Source organism: Magnolia sinica, chromosome 2 (assembly GCF_029962835.1).
Source record: "Magnolia sinica isolate HGM2019 chromosome 2, MsV1, whole genome shotgun sequence".
Taxonomy (NCBI): domain Eukaryota; kingdom Viridiplantae; phylum Streptophyta; class Magnoliopsida; order Magnoliales; family Magnoliaceae; genus Magnolia; species Magnolia sinica.
This window is the reverse complement of record NC_080574.1, coordinates 30435826-30460410: the sequence shown is the minus strand read 5'-3', so window position 1 is coordinate 30460410 and position 24585 is coordinate 30435826. Positions and strand designations below refer to the sequence as shown.

Genomic DNA, 24585 nt, shown 5'->3' with positions numbered 1-24585 from the left:
ATCTTGTTTGATGAATCCAAAGCAGGAAGGTCCCATTGGCTCTTAGTTGTCTGTGAGAAAAGTGGATCAGCAGGTAAAAATATATTAAAAGCAAATGTGAGCTGTGACATGATTCGAGAAAAAGAATGCAAGCTGTGACATTTATTGCACTACTGTTTAGCGTAGGCTTCTAAAATCTGGAGATCATTTCCAAGTCCAACCACTCATGTTTCCCAATAATGTCAAGTATGTTCCTACATGTGGTCTGAGGAAAAGAAAATACAATTAGGAGCTTTGTGGAGTCATAGACCTGTTCTGTTGGAAGCATGACTGTGTTATTTATTTCTATGAGCTATGATTTTGTTGAGGGCCTGATTCTGAATAATGAAGAATGTTGTCTTTTCATTTTGGACATTTCGAGATCATATTAGATGCTCACTCTCTACTTCAAGTATACGTTTGCATTTTTTAGGTTCCTAACAGAATTACTCACAGATGATCTGCCTCGACTCTTGTTTGTTGGAAGAAGATCGTCCCTGATTTTCTTGGGGTGGGTGGGGCCCACGAGGAGGTCTTGTGCTCGAGACTCTTCATCGGGAGTGATTAATGTGCATTTTACACCGGTCTCGAGTGGGTAGCCTGTGGGATGCGGGGACACACTCGGGTGGGTGGCTTGTGTGCAATGGTACCCATGAGGGGAGTCCGGGCAAGGTCCTAATCCATGAGATGTGGGGCCTAGGCTATGAGATAAAGGGATTAATTCATCATGCTCTAACAGTTTCGAGCTTTTAGAGTAAGAGGTTAATTGTCTTGCATCAAATTGGTATCGAGTAGGAGGTCTCATGTTTGAAACTCCTCACCAGGGGTGATTAATGCAGGGGCATTTTCACATCGGGCTCGAGTGGGGTCGCCTATGGGATGTAGGGGCACACTCAGGGTGGGCGAGGCCCACGGGGAGGTCTCGTGTTTGAGACTCCTCACTGGGGGTGATTAATGCGCATTTCACACCGGGCTCGAGTGGGGTAGCCTGTGAGATGTAGGGACACACTCGGGGTGGGCGACCCATGTGAGGCGGTACCCATGTGATTTGGGGCCCACGAGGGGGGTTCAGTCAAGGTCCTAACCCATGAGATGTGAGCCCTGTGCTATGAGATAAAGGGATTAATTCGCCATACTTTAATAGTTCGAGCTTTTAGAGCAAGTGGTTAATTGTCTTGCATCATTTGGGCTTGACCAATTCTTAAATGAAAGCTAAGACAAATAAAGGGAGAATGTGATTGGATTAGCGTAGGCTTCTAAAATCTGGTGATCATTTCCTACCACTCATATTTCCCATTATTGTTAAGTATTTTGCTACATGTGGTCCTAGGAAAAGAAAATACAATTAGTAGCTTTATGGAGTCATGGACCTGTTCTGTTGGAAGTATGACTGAGTTATTTATTTCTATGAGCTATGATTTTGTTGAGGGCCCGATTCTGAATAATGAAGAATGTTGTCTTTTCAGTTTGGACATTTTGAGATCATATTAGATGCTCACTCTCTACTTCAAGTATTTGTTTGCATTTTTTAGGTTCCTAACAAAATTACTCACAAAGGATCTGCCTCGACTCTTTGTTCGTTGGAAGAAGATCATCCTTGATTTGTAGAAGGGAATGTCAGTTGGTCCTGCTTCAGATTATTTTAAAACTGGTGCAATTCAGGAAGGGACTAAAGACTTTGCTGGAGAACTATCAGTGACTCTCGTAGATACTCAGAAGCTTTTGCTTATGTCTTTCTTGGTATCTATTCTTTCTCCATGTGTTATATTTTGGTTTGAAGACATTTTTTTGGTTCCTGGTTAGTGTGTTTGCTATTTGTCTTGCAAGGGCTTCCCACCATCTTCTATTGTTATATGTGTCTTTCTTTGATGAGAAAGAGTGGTGTAAGCACCCTTGTCAGTTACAGTTCTTAGTTCTAGCTTTCAAGTATCTTGGTGAACAACCCTGTTAAACTGATTTTGGTTTGTAGCTTCATGTTCCTCGCAAACCATGAGTTGCTTGTTCAAAGGTCTTATGACAATTTCAATGTGTAGAGGTCCCTTTTTATGTTCTTAGATGGAATACCACATTTGAAATAGTCTATGCGAGCATGATTCTGAATGTCAGTACCAGTCGGCATATCAGCCTGGCGGAAAAATGATACAATACAGCATCCGTATTGGTATCAAGGCCGTATCAGTAATTTTTTAAACCAAGGAATTAAGGAAAATATCAAGAAAAAGAAGAAGAGAATAATAAGATAATCAAGAATCAATCTTTTCTTCTTCTTCTTCTTTTGTATTTTGGACACACATTTAATGGTGTATCAGGCCATTATTTGATAAGAATGTCGTCTGTTGGTTTGACTTGTTGAAGGTCAATTAAATGGGCCCTAATCGGACACAAATCAAGCATGATTTGATGAATTAGGGCCCACTACAATGAAATACAACAAAAAGAAGATGAAAATATCAAAAAGAAAGTGAAAGTTTACTCTTCTTTTTGACTTTTCCCATAATGGTCCACTTCACTTCGATTTGTCAAGTTCCATTCAAATAATTTGTTTTGATCCCAAAATAGGTTTAGATCTAGCTTAAAATGAGTTTTTAAGTTTCTTCCATGGTTTAATGAAAAAGAGAAAATGAGACGTGTGAAATTTTGAAAAATAATAATTCAAAATTGGGCTTTTCTGAGCGTATCAGCTGATACAGGCCGATACGACCCCGTATCGTGTATCATGTCATGCTGATACGGATGCGATACGGCCGTATCGGCCGACATGATATTGATATTCATATCCATGTATGTGAGTTCATTAACAGAATTATTTTCTTTCATACTTTATGAGCATTGGTTCACTGTGTTTATTTATGCAGGAGTTATCAGGGAAGACGAAACCATCCATTGTTCTAATGCTGGGCGATCAAGCAATTCGCAGTAAAATGAATGGTCGGACTACTATCATTGGACCACCAGGAGACCCAACATGGAATCAGGTGAAGCTTTTTCATCCAAGTCCTTGCTTCTTCTTTTTTCCCCCTTCTCTCTTCTTACTCTTCCAGAACATATCGATGTCCAGAAGAAAACCTAAGTGGATATTATCTCAAGTGCTAAACTTTATATTGATGACATTATGTATTTCTCTTGGGTCAGGATTTTCATTTGCTTGTGGCAAATCCTAGGAAACAGCGATTATCCATCCAAGTGAAGGACTCCTTTGGTTTCACTGATTTCACTATAGGCACTGGGGAGGTAATTATCCAAATCATACTCAATCTATGTACACCAGACAGCAGACAAAGTGTAGTTATCATGAAGCATGGTTTCTGTTTTAGGCAATGAGTAGTAGTTCTGTAAGAAGTGTGAAATTATCTTTATTCTCATTGATATTTTCTAGATACTCCATGGGGCAGGTGTAGAAGACATTAGCATCCTGAATCCCACATGAATACAGAAAAAAAAAAATGACATACATGCACGCAAGCAAATAGAGTATTAAAATGCCAATCAGTCAGAAATGCGGATAGCATTACCTCAAAATTAAGATATTTGTGTCCTAGAATTGTGTTGACACCCTTGGGTAGATGATTAAATGCTTTCAAGGTACATTGAATTGGGTAATGATTTTCAGGATCCTAAATCCTGATCATGGTTCACAACCGGAATATCTAACAAAAGATAAAGAGGGGAATCCCTGTTGTTTGTAGATCCCTCTGTGCGTATCTTTCCTGGAAAGAGTTTAGAACTGAGATTTTTAAGGGTTTTTATTTTTTTTAAACCACAAAATTCATTGGGACATAGGAAATTACCAAGTAATGCCTTTAGGACATGCTTTTTTAGGGGAGCAATTATGGAAATGCCCTTTTTATATATTTTCTTTTAAGTAGTAAAGTCGAGAATTGTGGGGCCAGCATGATATGTCTGCCCCTTCGAATAATCAGATAGACTACATGTGAATTTGGATGATTTTGGTGGTATATATTGTTTTCTAAGGTGTGGCCTATGTGATATGTGCATGATATCGAATCTGTCCAACTGCTCAAACCAACCAAAATTCTGTCTGATCAAATAATCAGATAGGCTATGTGTGAATTTGGATGCTTTTGGGTGGTGTATATTTTTTTATAAAGGTGTGGCCCAACTTATGATTGGAGCTGCCAGATTTTTAGTTCGTTTGATTATCATGATGGGTGCATCTGTCGGACGTGGGCACCACAATTCTTGTCTTCACCACTTTCTAAAGAAAAATAAATAAATAAATCAGAGCATTTTGGTAATTGCTCCAGTCAAAAAGCACTGCCCATGAATTTCCATTAATGGAGGCATTATGTGGTGGGATCGGAATTCCTGCAGAATTTTCCCGTATAAATCCCTTTTTTACTGTGAAATTGTTTGGTGCCTCATAATGCTTGACGCTGAGGTTTCAGCAGCTACCATAGATGGATGAATATTATGATCTCATCAACTGGAGCATAATTATTTAATAGCAATTGCACTAACAGAATCTGTATAAGGATCCCTAGCACATTCATATCTACTTTACTCATGATGTGTTTGATGTTTGGAGAATTTAATTTACTTTTATGAATGTGATTTTTTATCTCCTATTCATAGTTCTTATTCTTTAAGGTTGAGCTGGCGTCTCTTCAAGATACAGTACCAGACAGCATCATTAACTTGCAAGGGGGGTGGGGACTGTTTAGGAAGAGGCCTTCGGGGGAAATATTACTCCATCTCACATAAAAAGCATATGTTGAGGATGAAGAAGATGATGGGACACAGGCAGAAGCGTTGGATATCGATTTATCTGATGATGAGAGTTCAGACTCTAATAAAGCAAATGGCACATATGAGCAAAATGAAAGGGATCTCTCTGAAGAAACAGAGAATCTTTTATGGATCTACCAGCAACTTTGCTTGTAAGTGAGGAATTCCAAGGTATAGTGTCATCGAACCCAATCAAAAAAGTTTCATAAGGGGACTGGAGCAGGCTACCATGAGACAAATGATCTTCTTTCTAAAAAGATTCGATTCGGTACTATTATATGTTCAAGGTCCAATATTAAAATCATTTCAGGGGTTTTCCCTTTGTCTGTGTCAACAAACAATGTACAAGTGGTGTTTGGGGGAGAAAAATCACCTGTAAGTAACTTACAACCTGTAAGTCACTTACAGGCAAATCTACCAAAAAGTGCAGGAGGATGGGGGTGGGAAGTCACTTCCCTGTAAGTCACTTACAGGCTCAATGATCATATTTTTTAAAAGAGGGGAAGAGGGAGAAACGCACCAACCCACCAACCACCATTATAGCCATGAAGCTCCATCCAATGAAGAGGAAGCAGCAGCCATCGAAGGAACTCCAGCAAGCCTTGCAGCAATTCAACCAATCCACATCCTACAACACTATTACTGCAGCAAAGCTTCATTATTACCGCTCCAACAACTGCCATTTACCACGCCAACAACCACCATTGATAAGCTTCTATAAAAAGGGGATTGCAGGTTTCGTCTCTCTATCCCAAGCTCTCTCTCTCTCCCTCTCTGCAATCTCTCTCCCCCTCTCTCTCTGCAATCTCTATCCGTCTCTGCAATCTCTCGCTGCGTAATGCCTTCCGTCTTTTCTCCTCTCGAAACGGTAGGGTTTCATCCACCCTGTTTTTTCTCCTTTGAAAACGGGAGTGGTTTGACGTTAATATATAAGGCACGCTGGCACACCTGCGCACATGCGCATTTTTTCACACCTGTTATGGGCCTCTAATCCAAACGGACCATGTGATGCAGCATCCCATGAAAACATTTAGGGACCAATTTGCACCCTGATTTAAAACTCTGGTGGGCCATAGAAAAGAGAGATGCAAATCAAGGTAGGAAAATGTTTTCTTTTTTCATGGCCCATCAATATTTTAGATCAAAGTATAAGTTGGCTAACGGGGGTTTCATGGGGTTCTGCATAACGTGGACCATTCGGATTTTGGACTCAAATCACGTATTATGAGTTCTCAAAAAGTTCTCAAAAGAACTCTTGCCAAATGGTGCATAGCTGAGTATTATGCGGGAAGGAATCATGTGCTGAGTAATGCGTAAACTTTGTGGATCCACCATGATATATGTATTTGATCCACACTGTCCATCCATTTTAATACTTAATTTTAGACGAAGAAATAGATGGACGGATTGGATAAACCAGTCCTAATTTAGGATTGCATTGAAAGTGGTCCTAAACATTAATGGTGCATCTTGAATATTTTTGCTTACATCTCATGAAACCAGTCCTAATTTGGTTTCATAGTCGATTGTTACATACTGGGAATTTCATAATTTGTTTCATAATTTCATTAATGGTACTAACAGGCTATTTCTTAATTTTGGAGCCTTTTCTTTTCTTTTTCTTTTTTTCTTTTCTTATCTTTTTCTTTTTCTTTTTTTCTTTTTGTTTTTGTTTTGGTCTAACAACTGCAGTATTTGTATTTGTACGCAGTAAATGCATTTGCGTACAAATTTAGGGCCTGTTTAGGTGTTCCAAGTGGCAGGTGGGATGGACTCCTCTAAATCTTCATCCAGGATGTTGATTTTGGGTCACCAATTTGACTTTCATTTTTTTTTTTTTTTTTTTGGATGGCCTTTTGAAGTGCCCTTAAAAAAACATGTTTCAATGTCTATCCAGATCAGCATTGATGTTGGATTAATTTTTTTACTTGGGATGCATCCAAAATATACATTAATTGACATATTGCTTGTTGATTTGGGAACCTTGCTTGAAATGCAAACTCTTCATGTCTGAACTGACCATCCAGCAAGGTCATACCCCACGGATGATGTTAGCCTTGTGGTAACTGGCCTGTGAATGGACAAGGTAAAATGAAAATAGATCCTGCAGTCAGTCAATATGCAAACTGGAAGAAGTCCAAAAATTGGATGGCTTGGATTGTTAGGAGTGACTTTTGTGTCCATTGTCCATCACTGATAACTGTGCTGCACTCATGTGAACTGTTGACATGTGGAAACTCTGTTAATTTGGGCCATCATTGATTAACGATTCTTTGTATAAATCATGGTTTTTTGCTGATGGGGATTTGTTATTTTCCGTACATCAATGCATTTGGTTTCTGGATGTTGGAGAAACTACAGTTCCTTTTCATGGGCATTTCTTATTTTCTTCCCATTGCATTTGCACTTAACTTGTTTGTTTCAGCCTCTTTTCCTCTTTTCCATTGCAGTGATAAACAGGCCCTAAATCTCATCTGTTCTGATTTTCGATGGCTGTGGGGATAGATCGTGGACTACCAGCTCAGCTGGGGTTGCTTTAATGATTGGACCTGCTCCATTCAATTCATGGCTGGGTTCCACTGTTTTTGCCTATGGAGAACCACCAATTCATCTGGGGATTGGTTAAGCTGTTGCCAGACTATCAATTTAGTCTGTCTCCCTGTTCCTGTCGTAGGAATGATGGGATCCACACCGTACATTTCGGGGCCCCCTAAAGTGGAAATTGTCATGAGGGGTCTCCACCATGCTACAGGCTGGCCCCATTGTTTTTGCCAATCGACACTCAACAGGGAGTCACCTTGTTTGGTCCCCCAAGTCCTTTTTTTTTTTTTTTTTTAGGTACCCGTAAGTCCTAATTGATCATCATACCAGTCATTGTGGAAGATTGTTATTGCTTGGGATGTGCTTGTTCTTGAATGGTGTGGAATGGAGATTAGCATTGACCTGAATGATGGAAAATGAAGAAAAGTCCCAACTGTTTGGTGACTGTTCAACCATATATTAGATGGCAATGGGTACTGGTTAACATTTGTTCTCTTTTTTCTTTGTAAAACATAATTCTGCATTTTTAAACAGTTCATAGGAACTTTGATCAATAGTTCAAAGTGATACAATGCAGACGGGTGCGCGGACATGGATAAAAGAATTTAGGCAATGTTGTCAACCTAGGACAAAGGAAGAGTTGTTTAATCTTCGTCATTCCTCATTGCAGAATGCTATAGAACGCGCTTTTGGAGTATTGAAGGCACGATTTTCCATATTGAAGATTACTTCAGGCTATCCTTTAAATACATAAGTCAATATAGTCGCTGCATGTTGTATCCTACATAATCATATTATCAATGAAAAACGTGATCAAGAGCTTGATTTTGAAAATAACAATGATATCGGTGATGGTGAAGATGAAAGTGAGATGCATGAAGATGAAGGTAATGAGAGTAGTGAAGAGGAAAATGAATGCGACTTCCGAAATGAATCTGCGGCTGCTAGGAGGGAAAAATAAAGATGGAGGGAATTTCGACTTGGACTTGCGTCGGCTATGTGGGAATCATACAAGTCAGAACAAAACATCAATTAGTTATATATATATATATATATAATGTGGATGCTAATAGAAAGATTATTGCAATTTATAATATTTCTACATCTATTTGTAATTTATATTATATTTCTATATCTTATGTGGCTTTACATGTTTGTAATGTTTAAATGTACAATGTTTTAAGGTATGTCACGAAATGCAAAGGCAAGCAGTAGTGGCCGAAAGGCACAAATTAATTGGACATCATACATGGATGAATGTATGGCAAACGCCTTAGTTGAGGAAGTATCGCTGGGAAAAAAATCTGACAACGCTTTTCGAGAAGCTAGTATGAATAAAGTAGCAAAAATTGTGATGGAGACATTTTCTGTGCAAGTGGATGGAGAAAAGTGCAGGAATCGGTTACGAACGCTTAAAAAGAAATATAACTTGGCAAAGCTTGCACTTAGCAAAAGTGGCTTCGGTTGGGATGAAGAAAGAAAATGTGTTACCGCTGAACCAGACGTTTGGGATGAATTCATCAAGGTGAAGTTCATTCAAAACTTGAAGTCATTCATATACAGTGAAAACTAACTAAATTTCATTTGTTTTATAGGCAAAACCTGAAGCTATTCATATCAGAAACAAACCATTCCCACTGCTAGCTCAGTTTGATATTATATGTGGGGACGATTCTGCTACCGGGAACGCAGCACGAACTACATCCGATCTTGAGGAAGAAGTCCTCCATTCATCTCATTACATGGATGACATCCCATTGTCCTCATACCCCTCTGGATCATATACACCATTTGCACCACCCGATGATGTATATTCCGACGGAACACAAGGTCAATATCAATATGGCGAAGGAAGCAGTCAAAGGGATGTGAGAAACTCTGCTCCAAGGCCATTAAAGAAGAAGAAGAATGCCTCTATTGCATCAACTATTATTGAAAAGTTTGAATGCATGCAGGAAACAATGGATGAATATGTTTCATTCAAAACTAAAACAGCAGGAAGACTATGGGATGAGTCAGATGAATAGGCCACAGTAGGGCTGACCATGGATAGCATTTCTTCAGTTTAATATGGGTAATTGATGTACATTTTAGAATAAGTCCTATTCAAAGGAATGAATGGTTGGAGAGGATGATTCTGAAGTGAAAAGTTTTAAATGTAATTTCTATAGTTAAAGAAGATATTGGTAATGTAATTTAGTTAGTAGATTTTCTATTAATATTTTTAAGTTTATTCTCAATGCTTAAATTGAGTTATTACTCCATATTATAGATATTTTGAATTCGTGGGCCCACTTTTATAGCTCACTTGATGATTGGTTTAGCTTAATAATTATCTCAAATATTCATCTTGATGGGCTTAACAAAATAACATATTTGATCCCATGTTTTTTTATATGATTATAACATTTTAAAAAGATTCCCCAATCTAAGCTCTGCTCGATTTGTATCATTTGATGATGCCATGTGAATCGCTAGAAACATGTGAAGTGTATGGCTAACCCAATCAAAAAAGTTTTGTAAGGGGACCGGAGCAGGCTACCATGAGACAAATGATCTTCTTTCTAAAAAGATTCGATTCGGTACTATTATATGTTCAAGGTCCAATATTAAAATCATTTCAGGGGTTTTCCCTTTGTCTGTGTCAACAAACAATGTGAAATACCTTGACTTTTTCAGAACAGGTTTGAGTCAAATAGCAATGATTCGAAGCACTTCTTTTTACACTATTTCGGAAACCCAAAAACTATCAGAAGAGGCCACATATCCTTGATCAATGGTACCGATTTCACATGGCCGCAGTGATAAGTTCACACCTCTGGATTCTGAGGGCAGTTCAGATAGTTCTGGAGGTATTGTTTTTTTCTCCCCCCTACTTCTGACTCTGAATTTGTCAAAATCGATGTCTTTAGCCAACCTGTTCCGTTAGGTACTTGATTAGTTCTATTTTTCTTCCCCCTACTGACTCTGAACTGTTTGGTTTGCGGTGATAACAAGTTTAGCTGTATTGACTTCTATTAATGTGGGTGGTACAAGTCTTTTCAATCCATGATATGTTAACACAACATCTGCAGAGAACTGAAGCCCAATGCTTGTGTTGGATCAAGTAATTCCATAAACCCTCTCCATTTCTAGACATTTGTTGCCTTCTTTCATGTTTACAGAGTTGTCCTATCATTAGTTTCTGGTAGAGGTGATGAACATACAGATTGTCTTTGTCTGGTGAATACCTTGAAGTCTACTGATTGCATTCTCAGCATCTCGTCTATCCATCTTTCTTTTATCTGTTGGATAGAGCTTCACTAAGCTCAAGTACACCTCGCCACAGACACCTCTACATGCGATTGAACATGCCAACCTGTCATCCATGCATCAGGTGGGCCCCCTTTGTAGACGACCTGGCCCAAACAGGCTGGTCCTCCCATTAGGTGTGTGACATGTGTATGTTTAATCTGAACCATTTGTCGCATTTTTTAATCCATCGATTGTTTTCTTGAACATGTGGCCCCACCTACATTTGGAGCCAGATCAGATGTCCCACACAAGTTCATCACATGTGACTGCTTCTATAAGTTCGTTTGAAGTGGTGTGTATGGGTCTACCAAAGCTCTGGCTAGGCCTGTTGCAATGTGCAGATCCTCGTTTTCATTCAATCTCTATATATATTGATCTCTTGCTGACTTTTCATGCAAATGCAAGTCATTGTGTTCCGGTTGAACTGTGTAATCCTTGGCCAAAGGATTTGGTATCTTTGGGCGTGGGTTCTTACAAATGGGGCCCACAATTTGGTGATAGTCCAGAGGGTTGGTTTGATGAGACCCACTGGGGATGCACCATTCCCCATTTCAACCTCCAGATTATGCTAGCGTTCCAATCTCTGGCACTTCTCTATTGAATCTGAACCCTTGGCAGCATTATTAACTTTTCCTTATGGCATGTTTGGTTGCACCAAATTAGACTGATCAATCATGAAATTTCATGATATTTTTTTATGCAACCAAATGTATCCTTAACCATGTAGTGGCAGGCCACTGGTTGAAGTGTCAGGATTGCCCCATAGAGGAGCTTTTGTGGGCATGGCTCATCCATGGTGGTGCCCAACACCAAATGTTAGGCCCCACTTCTACATAGAATCATGCAGTACTATACATATGATAGGGTAAGGCAATCATCATATAATTCCTACTAATTCGGCACCCTATCGCTTTTTTCTTTTTTCTTTTTTGCTAGATTAGTTCAAACGGTTAAACATTCCTTTTGGCATGGGAAAAAAAAAAAAAAAATTGTAACGAAACTCTTTGCCAACTGCAGATGATGACTGTGATCTCCCTTCCGAAAAGTAACACAGGACGGGGCCACAAGCCAGACTAGCATCTCTCACTCTATATACACACCTTTCTCGTCTATATTCATCATATCTGCAGTGGAACATTCTGTCGGCAGCATATTTTTGATCCCGTTGCATCTCCCGTCCATCCGTTTTTTGAGTGCGTTTTAGAACTTCCTGCCTCCAGCGTTTTCATTGGTCAACGTCAGTATAAGTGCCATGTCATCAGATTTTTTAAATATATTAAAAATATACATTTAATAAGAAGTATAACGGACGTTAAACGGAAGCGGTTTGCGTGCTTAGTAACTCAGCGGGGTCAGCGTAACGAGTAAAGTCTGTGGAGCCCACCGTCATCATTCGTGCATTGTATCAACTCCATCCATCTCTTTTATCATCTAATTTTAGGGTTTTACTACAAAAATTAATCATATCCAAAGATCAAGTGGACCACACCACCTGAAACAGTGTGAATTGAATTCTACCGTTAAAAAGTTGTTGGGGCCCACGGAAGTTTTATATCAAGATGATATTTGTTTTTTCCATTCATCCGTGTCTTTGTGATCTTATGAACAGTTTGGATGAGAAATAAACATCATTGGGGGCTTAGAAACATTTCAATGGTGAAAATCAATACTCCCACTGTTTCCTTTGGCATGGTCTACTTGAGCTTTTGATATACTTCAGTTTTGGGCTCAATCCCTAAAATGATTTGAAAAAATAGATGGACGGCGTGGATAAACTATAAGAATTCACGGTGGGCCCAACAAAGTTTACTCAGTACGATAAGACTCGTACGCAATCCGATTTCACGTTAGACATGCGGATTTCTGGCCAAAGCCTTGTGCAATAAGATCCTCCGCAAGGATTCTGGATGGGCCCTCTGTGATGTTTGTGATAAATCTAACCTGTTCATCCATTTTTAGATATCATTTTAAGACATAATACCAAAACTAAGGTGTATACAAAACTCAAACGGGCCACACGAAAGGAAACAATAGGGATTTAGTGTCCACCGTTGAAATATTTATATGGCCACAAAAGTTTTGCATCGGTATAATATTTTGGTGTTTTTACTTCATCTTAGTAAAAATGACCTTATAAACAGTCTGGATGGCATATAGACATCAAGACGCCTAGAAAGGCTTCAACTATAGGGATTTCTTTCTCCACAGTTTCATCTTGTATGACCCAATTGAGATTTTTATTATCCTAATTTTTAGTTACTTGTCTTAAAATAAGATCTAAAAATGGATGAATTGATTGGAATTCTTATAAACATCATGGTGGACCCCACCATACATCCCAGTACTGGAACTTCATGCAAAAGGCTTTCCCCGGTGAATCCGCATCCACGGTTTCCATTGGAAATGGACTGGCTACTCCCCTGCCACTCGGTACTATGTGGGCCCATCATGATGTATGTGTTTCATCCATGCCGTCCATTTATTTTTCTAGATCATTTTATGATCTGAGACCAATAATGAGGTATAACCCAATCTCAACTGGACCACATTACATGAAATAGTGTTGAATGAATGTTGACCATTAAAAACTTTTTGGGGGCTATAAAAGTTTTGGATGAAGCTTTTCCCTTCATCTGGGTCTTTGTGACCAAACCAACAGATTGGATGTGAAATAAACAGTATGGTGGGCCTTAGGAGGACTTTAATGATGGATATCCAATCACCAATGTTTTCTTGTGGTGTGGTCCATATGAGATTTATATCCCTCTCATTTTTGGGGTCAATCCTTAAAATTATATGTAAAAATAGATTAACAGAATGGATGAAACACATACATCATGGTGGGGCCCACAGAGTACCGACCACCACCACTACCGGGCTGGTGGTGGGGGGAGTAGGCAATCCGCTTTCATTTCCATGTGGGATTCAGTACCACATCATGGTGGGGAAGTGATGTCACCCATTTATATAGGTCTCACTATGATGTATGTTTTGTATTCACACTGTCCATCCATTTGGAGAGATCATTTTAGGGCATGAGCCAAAGAATGAATCGGATCTAAAACTCGAGTGGACCACACCACAGAAAACAGTGGAGAGAGTCACGCCCACCATTTATTACGACTGAATCCAATCCAAACTTCGTCACTTTGTCTCGAACCCCGTCACTTTGTATTGCAACCCCGTCACTTTATCTACTGAACCCTATTACTTAGTATTGCAACCCCGTCACTTTGTCTAGTGAACCCCGTCACTTTATCTACCGAACCCTATCACTTAGGTTAAATGAACCCGTTACTTTGTCTAGTGAACCCCGTCACTTTGTTCTCGCAACCCCATCGCTTTGTCTCTGAACCCTGTCACTTTGTCGCAACCCCATTACTTTGTCTCTGAACTCCGCCACTTTGTCTGCAACATCATTACTTTGTCTACACTGTACCTCGTCACTTTGTACGCAATATCCTCACTTTGTCTACTGTACCTCGTCACTTTGTGCTACAACCTCATCACTTTGTCTACTGCTCCCCGTCACTTCTGTAACCTCGTCACTTTGTCCAATGAACCCCGTCACTTTGTACCGCAACCTCGTCACTTTGTCTTCTGAACCCCGTCACTTTGTCAACTGAACCCCGTCCTATCCCGTCGCACCTAGGGGTGTACACGAGTCGATCCGAGTCGAATCGGGCTCAACTCGGCCCGGCCGGGTCACCAACCAAACCCGCCCATCCCGGCCATCGGCCAACATGTCTAGCCCGAACCCGACCCGGCCGAATTGGGCGAGTTCAGTCGATTTCGAACTTTCGAGTTCGAAGGCCGAGTTCGGGATGAGTCGCTAAGTCGGGAAAACCTACAAAACCAAAAATAGCTGAAAACCTACAACAATAACATAAGAGTAAGAAAAAAAATTAAATCCCTCTTTAAAACGTCCACAATTTAAAGCTGAAAATGGGATTGTACGTCCAAGATCGAATCCAACGCCATCACCAATCAGTTTGAAAATCAGAAAAAACAGCTTGAGATGTCATCCATGGCTAGATCTGATTCAGAAGTAGCAAAAAGAAATAGCCAAAACCCCTTAAAATAGTAGGTCCGCTCGAACCACAAAAATAACTAAAAATCAAATCGTAAAGTCAGGATCAGCAGATCGCATATCTCTACACAGATCTAACCTCAACAAAAACTGCTCGAAATTCGATCGTAGATACAAGATTCAATACAATAACATGAAAAAAACCACAAACTTCGCTGTAAGTCCGATCATAGATTCAAGATCAAATACAATAAAATAAAACATTGTCGTAGATTAAAGATCCACAACAATAACATAAGAAAAACAACAAAATTCACAATAAATAAATAAACAACTCAAAAGACTACATATAACAGCTGAAATCCCGATTGTAGGTTCAAGATCATATTCAATAACGCCACCACATAACATGAAAATCAGAAACAGATAACGGAAATCTCATCCACAGTAAGATCTACACCGTAAATAAAAGATAAAAATACCTAAAATCCCCATAAAATAGTAGATCTATTGATGTAACAACATTTATCTAGATCTAGGCCGTGAAAAGAAAATGAAGAAAAATAAAATTTCTGAATCTGAAATTACAGAAAGGAAAGAAAGAAAACAGACATACCTTGAGAGAGAAGGGTTTCAGAAGCTTTTTCTTTTTCTTTTTCCTTAAAACAAGGTATATATACCCTAAAGGGCGAGTCGGGATGAGTCGAGTCGGGTTTCGGGCCGAGTCGGGCCGAACTGGGACCTATCTGAGCTCGACCCGAACTCAGTTTCAGGTCGAAGAAAATGGCCCGTCCCGACCCGAACTCAGTTCCGGGTCGGGCCGAGTCGAGTGAGTTAACCGGGCTAACCCGGTTCGTGTACACCCTCAACTGTACCCTGTCACTTTGTACTGCAACCCCATCACTTTGTATACTGTACCGTACTGCAACCCTGTCACTTTGTCTACTGAACCCCATCACTTTGTACTGCAACCCCGTCACTTTGTCTACTGAACCCTTATTCACTTTGTCGCAACACCTTCACTTTGTCTCGAATCCGTCACTTTGTCTATGACATCATCACTTTGTCTCCATGCCCGTCACTTTGTACTACAACCTATCACTTTGTCTTGAACCGTCACTTTGTCTGACCCGTCACTTTATCTCCGTACAAAGTGATGGGGTTCAATAGACAGGGTTCGGTAGACAAAGTGACGGGGTTTACTAGACAAAGTGACAGGGTTGCAGTACAAAGTAATGGGGTTCAGTAGACAAAGTGATAGAGTTGCAGTACAAAGTGACAGGGTACAGTAGATAAAGTGACGGGGTTGCAGTACAAAGTAACGGGGTTCAGTAGACAAAGTGACGGGGTTGCAATACAAAGTGACGGGGTTCACTAGACAAAGTGACGAGGTTACAGCATAAAGTGACGGGGTATAGTAGACAAAGTGACGAGGTTGTAGCACAAAGTGACGAGGTTGCAGCATAAAGTGGCGGGGTTTAGTAGACAAAGTGACGAGGTTGTAGCACAAAGTGATGGGGTACAGTAGACAAAGTGACGATGTTACAGTACAAAGTGACAGAGTTCAGTAGACAAAGTAACGGGGTTGCAGTACAAAGTGACGGGGTTCAGTAGACAAAGTGACGGGGTTCACTAGACAAAGTGACGAGGTTGCAACACTAAGTGATAGGGTTCAGTAGATAAAGTGATGGGGTTGCAGTACAAAGCGATGGGATTCAGTAGACAAAGTGACGAGGTTTGGATTGGATTCAGTCGTAATAAATGGTGGGCGTGACTCTCTCTACTATTTTCTGTGGTGGGGTCCACTCGAGTTTTGGATCTGATTCATTCTTTGGCTCATGCCCTAAAATGATCTCTCCAAATGGATGGACGGTATGGATACAAAACATACATCATAGTGGGACCCATATAAATAGGTGACATCACTTCAGTAGTGAGTCTCACTAGTCAATGTTTCACTGAATCCCAAATGGAAATGAAAGCGGATTGGCTACTCCCCCCACCACCAGCCCGGTGGTGGTGGTGGTCGGTACTCTGTGGGCCCCACCATGATGTATATGTTTCATCTATTCCGTTAATCTATTTTTAAATATAATTTTAGGGGTTGATCCCAAAAATGAGAGGGATATAAATCTCATATGGACCACACCACAGGAAAACAATGGTGATTGGATATCCATCATTAAAGTCCTCTTAGGGCCCACCGTACTGTTTATTTGACATCCAATCTGTTGGTTTGGTCATAAAGACCCAGATGAAGGGAAAAGCTTGATCCAAAACTTTTATGGCCCCCAAAAAGTTGTTAATGGTCAACGTTCATTCAACACTATTTCATGTAATGTGGTCCACTTGAGATTGGGTTATACCTCATTTTTGGTCTTAGACCATAAAATGATCTAGAAAAATAAATGGACGGCATGGATGAAACACATACATCATGGTGGGCTCACATAGTACCGAGTGGCAGGGGAGTAGCTAGTCCGTTTCCAATGGAAACCGTGGATGCGGATTCACCGGAGAAAGCCTCTTGCATGAAGTTCCAGCACTAGGATGAATAGTGGGGTCCACCATGATGTTTGTAAGAATTTCAATCCATTCATCCATTTTTAGAGCTCATTTTAAGACATGTAACCAAAAAATAGGATGATCAAAAACTAAACTACGCCAAACAAGATGAAACAGTGGAGAAAGAAATTCCTAAAATTGAAACCTTCTTAGGCGTCTTGATGTTTATATGCCATCCAGACTGTTTATAAGGTCATTTTTACTAAGATGAAGTGAAAATACCAAAATATTAGACCGATGCAAAACTTTTGTGGCCATATAAATATTTCAACGGTGGACACTAAATCCCCACTGTTTCCTCTTGTGTGGCCCATTTGAGTTTTGTATACACCTTAGTTTTGGTATTATGTCCTAAAATGATATCTAAAAATGGATGAACGGGTTGGATTTATCATGAACATCGCAGTGGGCCCATCCGGAATCCTTGCGCAGGATCTTACTGCAAAAGGCTTTGGCTGGAAATCCGCATCCCCCGTTAGACACGTGAAATTGGGTTGCGTACGAGTCTTATCGCACTGAGTAAACTCTGTTGGGCCCACTGTGAATTCATGTAATTTATCTATACTGTCTATCCATTTTTTCAGATCATTTTAGGAGTTGAGCCCAAAACTGAAGTATATCAAAAGCTCAAGTAGACCATACCAAAGGAAACAGTGGAAGTATTGATTTTCACCATTGAAATGTTTCTAAGCCCCCAATGATATTTATTTTTCATCTAAACTGTTCGTAAGATCACAAAGACATGGATGAATGGAAAAAAACAAATATCATCATGATATAAAACTTCTGTGGGCCCCCAACAACTTTTCAACGGTAGAATTCAATTCACACTGTTTCAGGTGGTGTGGTCAACTTGATCTTTGGATATGATTAATTTTCGTTGTAAAACCCTAACATTAGATGATAAAAGAGATGGATGGAGTTGATGCAATGCACGAATGAGGACGGTGGGCTCCACAGACTTTACTCAGTACGCTTACCCTGCTGAGTTACTCAGCACGCAAACCGCTTCCGTTTAACGTCCGTTATACTTCTTATTAAATGTATTTTTTTAATATATTTAAAAAATCTGATGACGTGGCACTTATAGTGACGTTGACCAATGAAAACGCTGGAGGCAGGGAGTTCCTGCCTCCGGGAGGCAGAGGATCCGCACTCTATTTATCTATGAGCTTTCCTAAAAGTGATTTGTACGGAACTGTCTGGTATTGAGGTCTATAAGGCAGTTAATGAGCCATTAATGTTGTTGTCCTGTGTAAGTCGTGATGTTCAGACTTCAAAAGGATTGGATGGGTGGCTAGGATCTTCCTAGATATGAGATTTTGGGGCATCCTTCATCCACGGCTGGGCCCCACCTGTGTGGACTTGGGTGTCCTTGACATATATATGCTAAACTTCTGGTGAGATTGAAGAGGTCAAACCAGATATGCTAGGGAGGCTTGCGCCTTCTGCCCCACCACATGATGATCCAAACTGTTCAGATGGAAGGTGGTCTACCTGATATGGGTCACATATCAAAAATGGGCTTCACATGAGGGGAGGTGGAGATTGAAGATGGCTTCACAAGATGGACAATAACATTGAAGGTGGGCCTCACATAATGAATTGTCCACATCAAAGGTAGGTCTCTAATAATGAATGGCCTACATCCAAAGCAGACCCTGCATGATGGATGACCCACATTGAAGGTGGGGTCTACTTGATGAATGGTCCATATCAAAGGTGGGCCCCACATGATGGACAATAACATTGAGGGTCGGCCCCGCATGATGAATGACCCAAATCAAGGTGGGCCTATCATAATGAATGGTCCACATCAAAGGTTGACCCTTATTGATGAATGATCCACATCCAAGTAGGACCTGCATGATGGTCGGTCCGCATCAAAGGTAGGGCCCATATGATTGATGGTCTACATCAAAGGTGGGCTCACATGATGTGCGATGGACATTGAAGGTGGCCCCCACATGATGTACAATTTATTATGATGGTGGACCCTACATGATGGACGACCCACATCAATGTGGGCCCACATAATGGATGGTTCACATAAAAGGTGCCAATGATAAATGGCTCACCTATAAGGTGGGCCCCGCATGATGGGTGACCCACATTGAAGGAGGGGCCCATGTGATGGACAATCCAAATCAAAGGTGGACTGCACATGATCGGAGGTGGATATTAAAAGGGCCCTCACATGCTGGACAATAAGATTGATGGTGGGCCCTTGTGAATGTGCTCGTGGGAGTGGGGTTTGCCTCGATCCCACTTTGACTGACCAGGAATCCGAAGAATTTCCTTGAAATGACTCCAAAAGCACACTTGCTCGGATTTAATTTCATATGATGTTTTTTAATGATTGTGAACGTCTCCTCCAGGTCGGAGGGGTGATCCTTAGCTTTGGTGTTCTTGACTAACATATTATCAATGTAGATTTCCATGGTACGCCCGATTTGCTAGATAAACATTTTTTTAACAAGTCGTTGGTACGTTGCTTCAGCATTCTTTATCCCAAAGGGCATGACTTTATAGCAATAAAGGCTTTTGTCTGTGATGAAGGTTGTCTTCCATTTGTCATGGGGGTGTATTGTAATTTGGTTGTAGCCTGAGTAGGCATCCATGAAGCTCAAGAGTTCGTGCCTGGCCTTATTGTCGACGAGCTGGTCGATCCTAGGGAGAGGAAAGCTATATTTGGGGCAAGCTTTGTTCAGGTTGGTGTAATATACACAGACCTGCCACTTCCCATTAGATTTTTTTACAAAGACGACATTAGCTATCCACTATGGGTAGTATATTTCTTCCACGAATCCTGCTTTGAGGAGTTTTCCGACCTCTTCTCCAATGATGGTATATCGTTCGGCTTCGAATGCTCTCCGCTTTTACCTGACCGGCCGGTGGTCTGGGTCGACATTTAACCTATGAACCATTATCCTTGGATTAATTCTGGGCATGTCTTGGTGTGATTAGGCGAATACGTCAGAATATCATTGGAGTACGTTCATCATCTCGTCTCGCAATGCTGGCGCTAGCGATGACCCGACCTAGACATTGCGGGTCGAGTTGGATTCGTTAAGCGGGATTGGTACAAGGTCCTCCACCGGATGTCCTCTTTCAATAGAGTTCTCTTGGGTGTCGAGAGAAGTGATGGTCATCGTTTGTTGTTTTCTCAACGTCAATGAGTAACATCATCGGGCTTCCTATTGATCTCCTTTGACTAGCCTGGTGCCGTGGTTAGTAGGGAACTTCATCGTGAGGTGATATGTTAATACGACTGCTCGAAAAGTGTTAAGGGAAGGTCATCCAAGGATGATGTTGTAGACGGAGGGGCAGTCGACCACCAGGAAGTCGATCATGGTCGTTGATTGGTTTTGTCTCTCTTGCCGTGACTGGAAGCTGGATGGATCCTTCCAAGGTGACTTTATCTCCCGCGAACCCAAGCAATGGAGTTTTGATAGGTCGAAGTTGGTACTTTTCGATCCCCATCTTGTCGAATGCTTTGGTGAAGAGGATGTCGGCCAAGCTGCCGTGTCCACTAGAATTTGAAACACTTTGCGGTTTGCTATAGTCATAGTTATTACCAGTGCGTCGTCGTGCGGGTGGTGGACACCTTGGGCATCCTTCTCTGTAAAGGCTAGATTGTAAGGCCTCATTCTTTGCTCCTTTGGATGTCCGTTAGTAAGCAGATCTGGTGTTCTGAGCCATAGTAGCTGATACTTCGGGCATGGGCGCTCCGAGGTCTATCTCGACGAGCCCGCTGAAGATAGTGCAGATTACCCCAATGGGCTCGTTAACGATAGGTTGCCCGTCTTTTAGGTCGACTCGTTCATCTCTTTTGGTGACATATTCTCTCAAGTGCCTGTAACGAATGAGAGCTTCAATTTCTTCTTTCAAATTGAAGCAGTCGTCAGTCGAATGACCATGGTCACGATGAAAATGGCAATATTTTCGCTTATCGGCGTCGGATTTCATCTTATTCGGCCACTTTAAGATTCATTTGTCTTGAACTTCCATGAGGACCTCCTCGGGCGTCGTGTTAATAGGGGTGTATGAACTGAATCTCCTCTCAGGTCGTTTGCTTGAGAGTTGGCCTCTAGAAGGTTCGTCATCTTTCCTCCTCTTATTACTATTGGTCGAGGTCAGCTCCTCCTTGGGCCTTTTCTCTTTGGCCGAGCTTTCCTTGTGCCGAGCTGCCCTCTGCAAGCTAGCGACTTCCTCGGCGTTGGAATATTTCTAAGCTCTGTTGAGCAGGGCAACCATTGTTGTAGGATGACTTTTGTCGAGTGAAAAAAGAAACCTTCATTCTCTTAGGCCTCCCATCATGACGGTTAGAGCAATTTCCTCGGAATGTGCATGTACTTACATTGTTTCTAAGTTGAAATATTTCATGTAATTCTTGAGCAGATCGCCTTCTTTCTGAACGATATGGAGGACGTGGGAAGCCAGTTTAAGGCTTTCTTTTCCCCCGATGAAGTTGGTGACGAAGGTTTTGCTAAACTGCATGAAAGAACTAATCGACTGCAGCTTGAGTTGTCGGAACCACTTCCGAGTTGCTCCTGCCAGGGTTAGTGGAAATGCCCGATACATGATAGCGATTGATGTGCCATGCAATTCCATCCAAACCTTGAAAGACTCAAAAACTCCGTATCGGACTCGGACCGTACGTCGAAAGTCCAATTACCCCGAAACTATACAGTTATGACGGCATTACTGGACTTGTCAACCCCTTCGAAATCAAGTCATAATTGTGTATAGAAATGTGCAACTTGAGCCCGGAGCAAAGTGTGTGAGAAATGTGAAAATATTTAGAAATAAAAATTTGAATTTAAGTAATCTGAGTCGTGTCGCTTGCAGGCTAAATATAAGGATTCAGCCAGTCAGAATCTGACCCAAATACACCCTCGGATTATGAGAAATGTCCCATACATGTCGATGTACTTGTGACCCCGATCGAGTGACCGTGACCGTTGAACTGAAACTGATCCGCTACGGCTGATCTGTAAATTCAATCGGAACGAAAACTGAGCCTGACCTAGATCCATGGTCAGGGAGCTTAAGTCCGACTGCACGTGAAAAAGGGGCCACCAAAAGTGCTCCGTTGGACCGGAACAGTTCGTATTTGGATATAACCTAAGTATACCTTGGCCCTGGGGCCATTCCCATCAAACCTGGGCCTATATAAGGACCTTAAACCCTCTCTCTCTCACCCCATACGAATTTGAGAAACCCTAGGAGAGAGAGAAGAGAAAAGAGAAGGGAAAAGAGAGAAAGTGAGAGTGAGAGTTGGAGATTCTTCTTAAGATTCGATCCCGCTATTCCACGCACTCAACCACTACTCCTGTATCGCTATACAGGCGATTTCGATTCCGTTCTTAGGTAAGAAAACCTAACCATAATCTGTTTTAGAGTTTTAGATAGTGTAAGTTATGAAATAGCTAACCTATTTATGCTATAAGTTGTCAATTTGCCGTAGACAAAGACTTAGCTTTAAAATTGAGTTCGTTACGAGTCTACTGGCGAAAGGTGCGGACTATAAACGTATAGGTTATGGTTTTCAAGGCTTTCAATGTCGGTTAATGGTTTATTACTGATGTGGGTGCTATTTCACATGCCAAATGTGATGTTTGTTTCGCGTTTCAGATATATATGAACTATATGGAGTTTAGTGTATTCCATGTATTCGTAGAAAGGGTTGTATACGTATGGAATTTTGAACGTATGTTTGCCATGATTAATTGTCGTGTGTTTATGCTAGTTGTATGAGTAACAACTCCTTAGCGAAAGGATTTGCCCTAAGACGTGCTATCACCAACATACGTCATGTATGTTGGAATATGTAGTCTAAGTATTTGTAGAAATATCTGAATGAACAAGTGTGTAATATATTGTACTTTATATGGGCATTGAGAAGAGATTCTTAACTACCTTAACAATGTGTATGATTTCGTCCATGCAACTTATATTCTTTGTCAGTTTTACTTAAGCACTGCATATGTGTGAATTCATGTTTAAGTTGAAATCCATCAAATGCTCACATGCTTGTAAGATTGAAATTGTTGATCTATTACTGTTCTGATAAGCTTGTATGATTATCTATTATAATTGAATGTGTTTGGGACTACGGAATAGTCCAAGTAATCGGTAACAGGCATTGAATAGGTGACTGAGGTTGATTTCGCCACATAGGATGTGATTGATGAATCCGAACCGTACTTGGGACGTCGGCAGTGGTTAAGCCACACGGAGTGCTTACGCACTTCATGTCGATCAACTCAACGTACGTTCGTACTAGTCGAGTTCATCAAGTAACCCGATTGACCCGATGTATATTCACCATGTATGGACGCTACTGCTTGAATCTAAGGTACCAACCTTACCGGTGAAACCCCGTTAACCATGGTACCTCGATCCGCTAAGACTCATGAGCGGACATGGTGGTATGGGACACCGTGGTCGATCCGTGCCAGATGCGTGAGAAGGGACCGACTTTGATCTTCGGAGCTGCCGACTCTTACATGAGGTGGCAGGCACGTCAGACAGCTCGGGGAGCTCTCAAATCATCGGTCCTATCACTGGCCTGTACCCTTGTGTGGGGTGGGGTTATAGCTATTCTAATAGCTGCTTCATAGAATTCATGTTATCATTTAACATCTCAACTTGTTGTCGAGGGAGACAAGTCGTCCTCATTGACTTCGGGATCGTTGCGCCGGCCCCGCATGGACGGAATCAACCTACAACTGGGAAGAGGAATCCTGTTGGCTGGCGGACTAGTGCAGCGGCGTAAGATTAGGGGTAACAGAAGAGGCGAGAGCCTTCTTCTTCTCCTTTACCATTGTCTAGATATAATGGGGTGAGAACGGCTTTCAATGTCTTTTCCACAGATGACGCCAAAATATTGATGCAGAAATCTGGTTAATCCTCTTTGGACCCGTATACTTGCATAAGGAACAAACAGGGAAGACCCTGGATAAAGTAGGGGACCCTCCGGTGGCTTAGTCAGAAAGGAATCTAGGTATATTTGAGTATTGAGAATTTAGGGGCAAAGATTGTACGTACCTCTCACCCTCGGAGGCTTACCTAGGTGGGAAGAGGCAGTGTCACAGAGGGCACCGGTTCCTGTTTAGTTGGAATTGATTATAGAAGTTCATGAAAGTTTCACTTTCTTCCATATGTAGAATCTCGAGGTGAATCGCATAGGGGTCGGTTTCTGCGACCTTCGGCTGATGACGCCGACCTGATTGAGGTCAGGTCAGACCCCACAAGTCGGGTTCAACTAACCTGAAATAGCCCAACTCGGTTCACAACCGAAGTCGGTTTTACATTCGTCTAAGGATGGGTCTTGTCGGTCCAAGGTGGGTTAGCTTGCTCCCTCCAGATGACTGTCTCGACCTCGC

At 41.3% G+C, this 24585-nt stretch overlaps 1 protein-coding gene and 1 pseudogene across 2 annotated transcripts in view; both read left to right on the top strand.

Annotated features, from left to right (window-relative positions):
• Window positions 1-1269: 1269 nt before the first annotated feature.
• LOC131236862 (uncharacterized) overlaps window positions 1270-24585 on the top strand; it is a 48013-nt gene continuing 24697 nt past the window's right edge. The window contains exons 1-4 of one of the 2 annotated variants that reach the window (XM_058234358.1): window positions 1270-1758; window positions 2874-2993; window positions 3151-3249; window positions 11617-11768. In XM_058234358.1, coding sequence (XP_058090341.1) covers window positions 1633-1758; window positions 2874-2993; window positions 3151-3249; window positions 11617-11676 — 405 coding nt within the window. In that variant the 5' untranslated portion in view covers window positions 1270-1632 and the 3' untranslated portion in view covers window positions 11677-11768. Of the gene's footprint in view, window positions 1759-2873; window positions 2994-3150; window positions 3250-11616; window positions 11769-24585 lie in introns of those variants that run through there. The other variant, XM_058234357.1, reaches the window with a different exon arrangement.
• The window catches only part of LOC131236861 (uncharacterized), a 129859-nt pseudogene continuing 109480 nt past the window's right edge, over window positions 4207-24585 (top strand).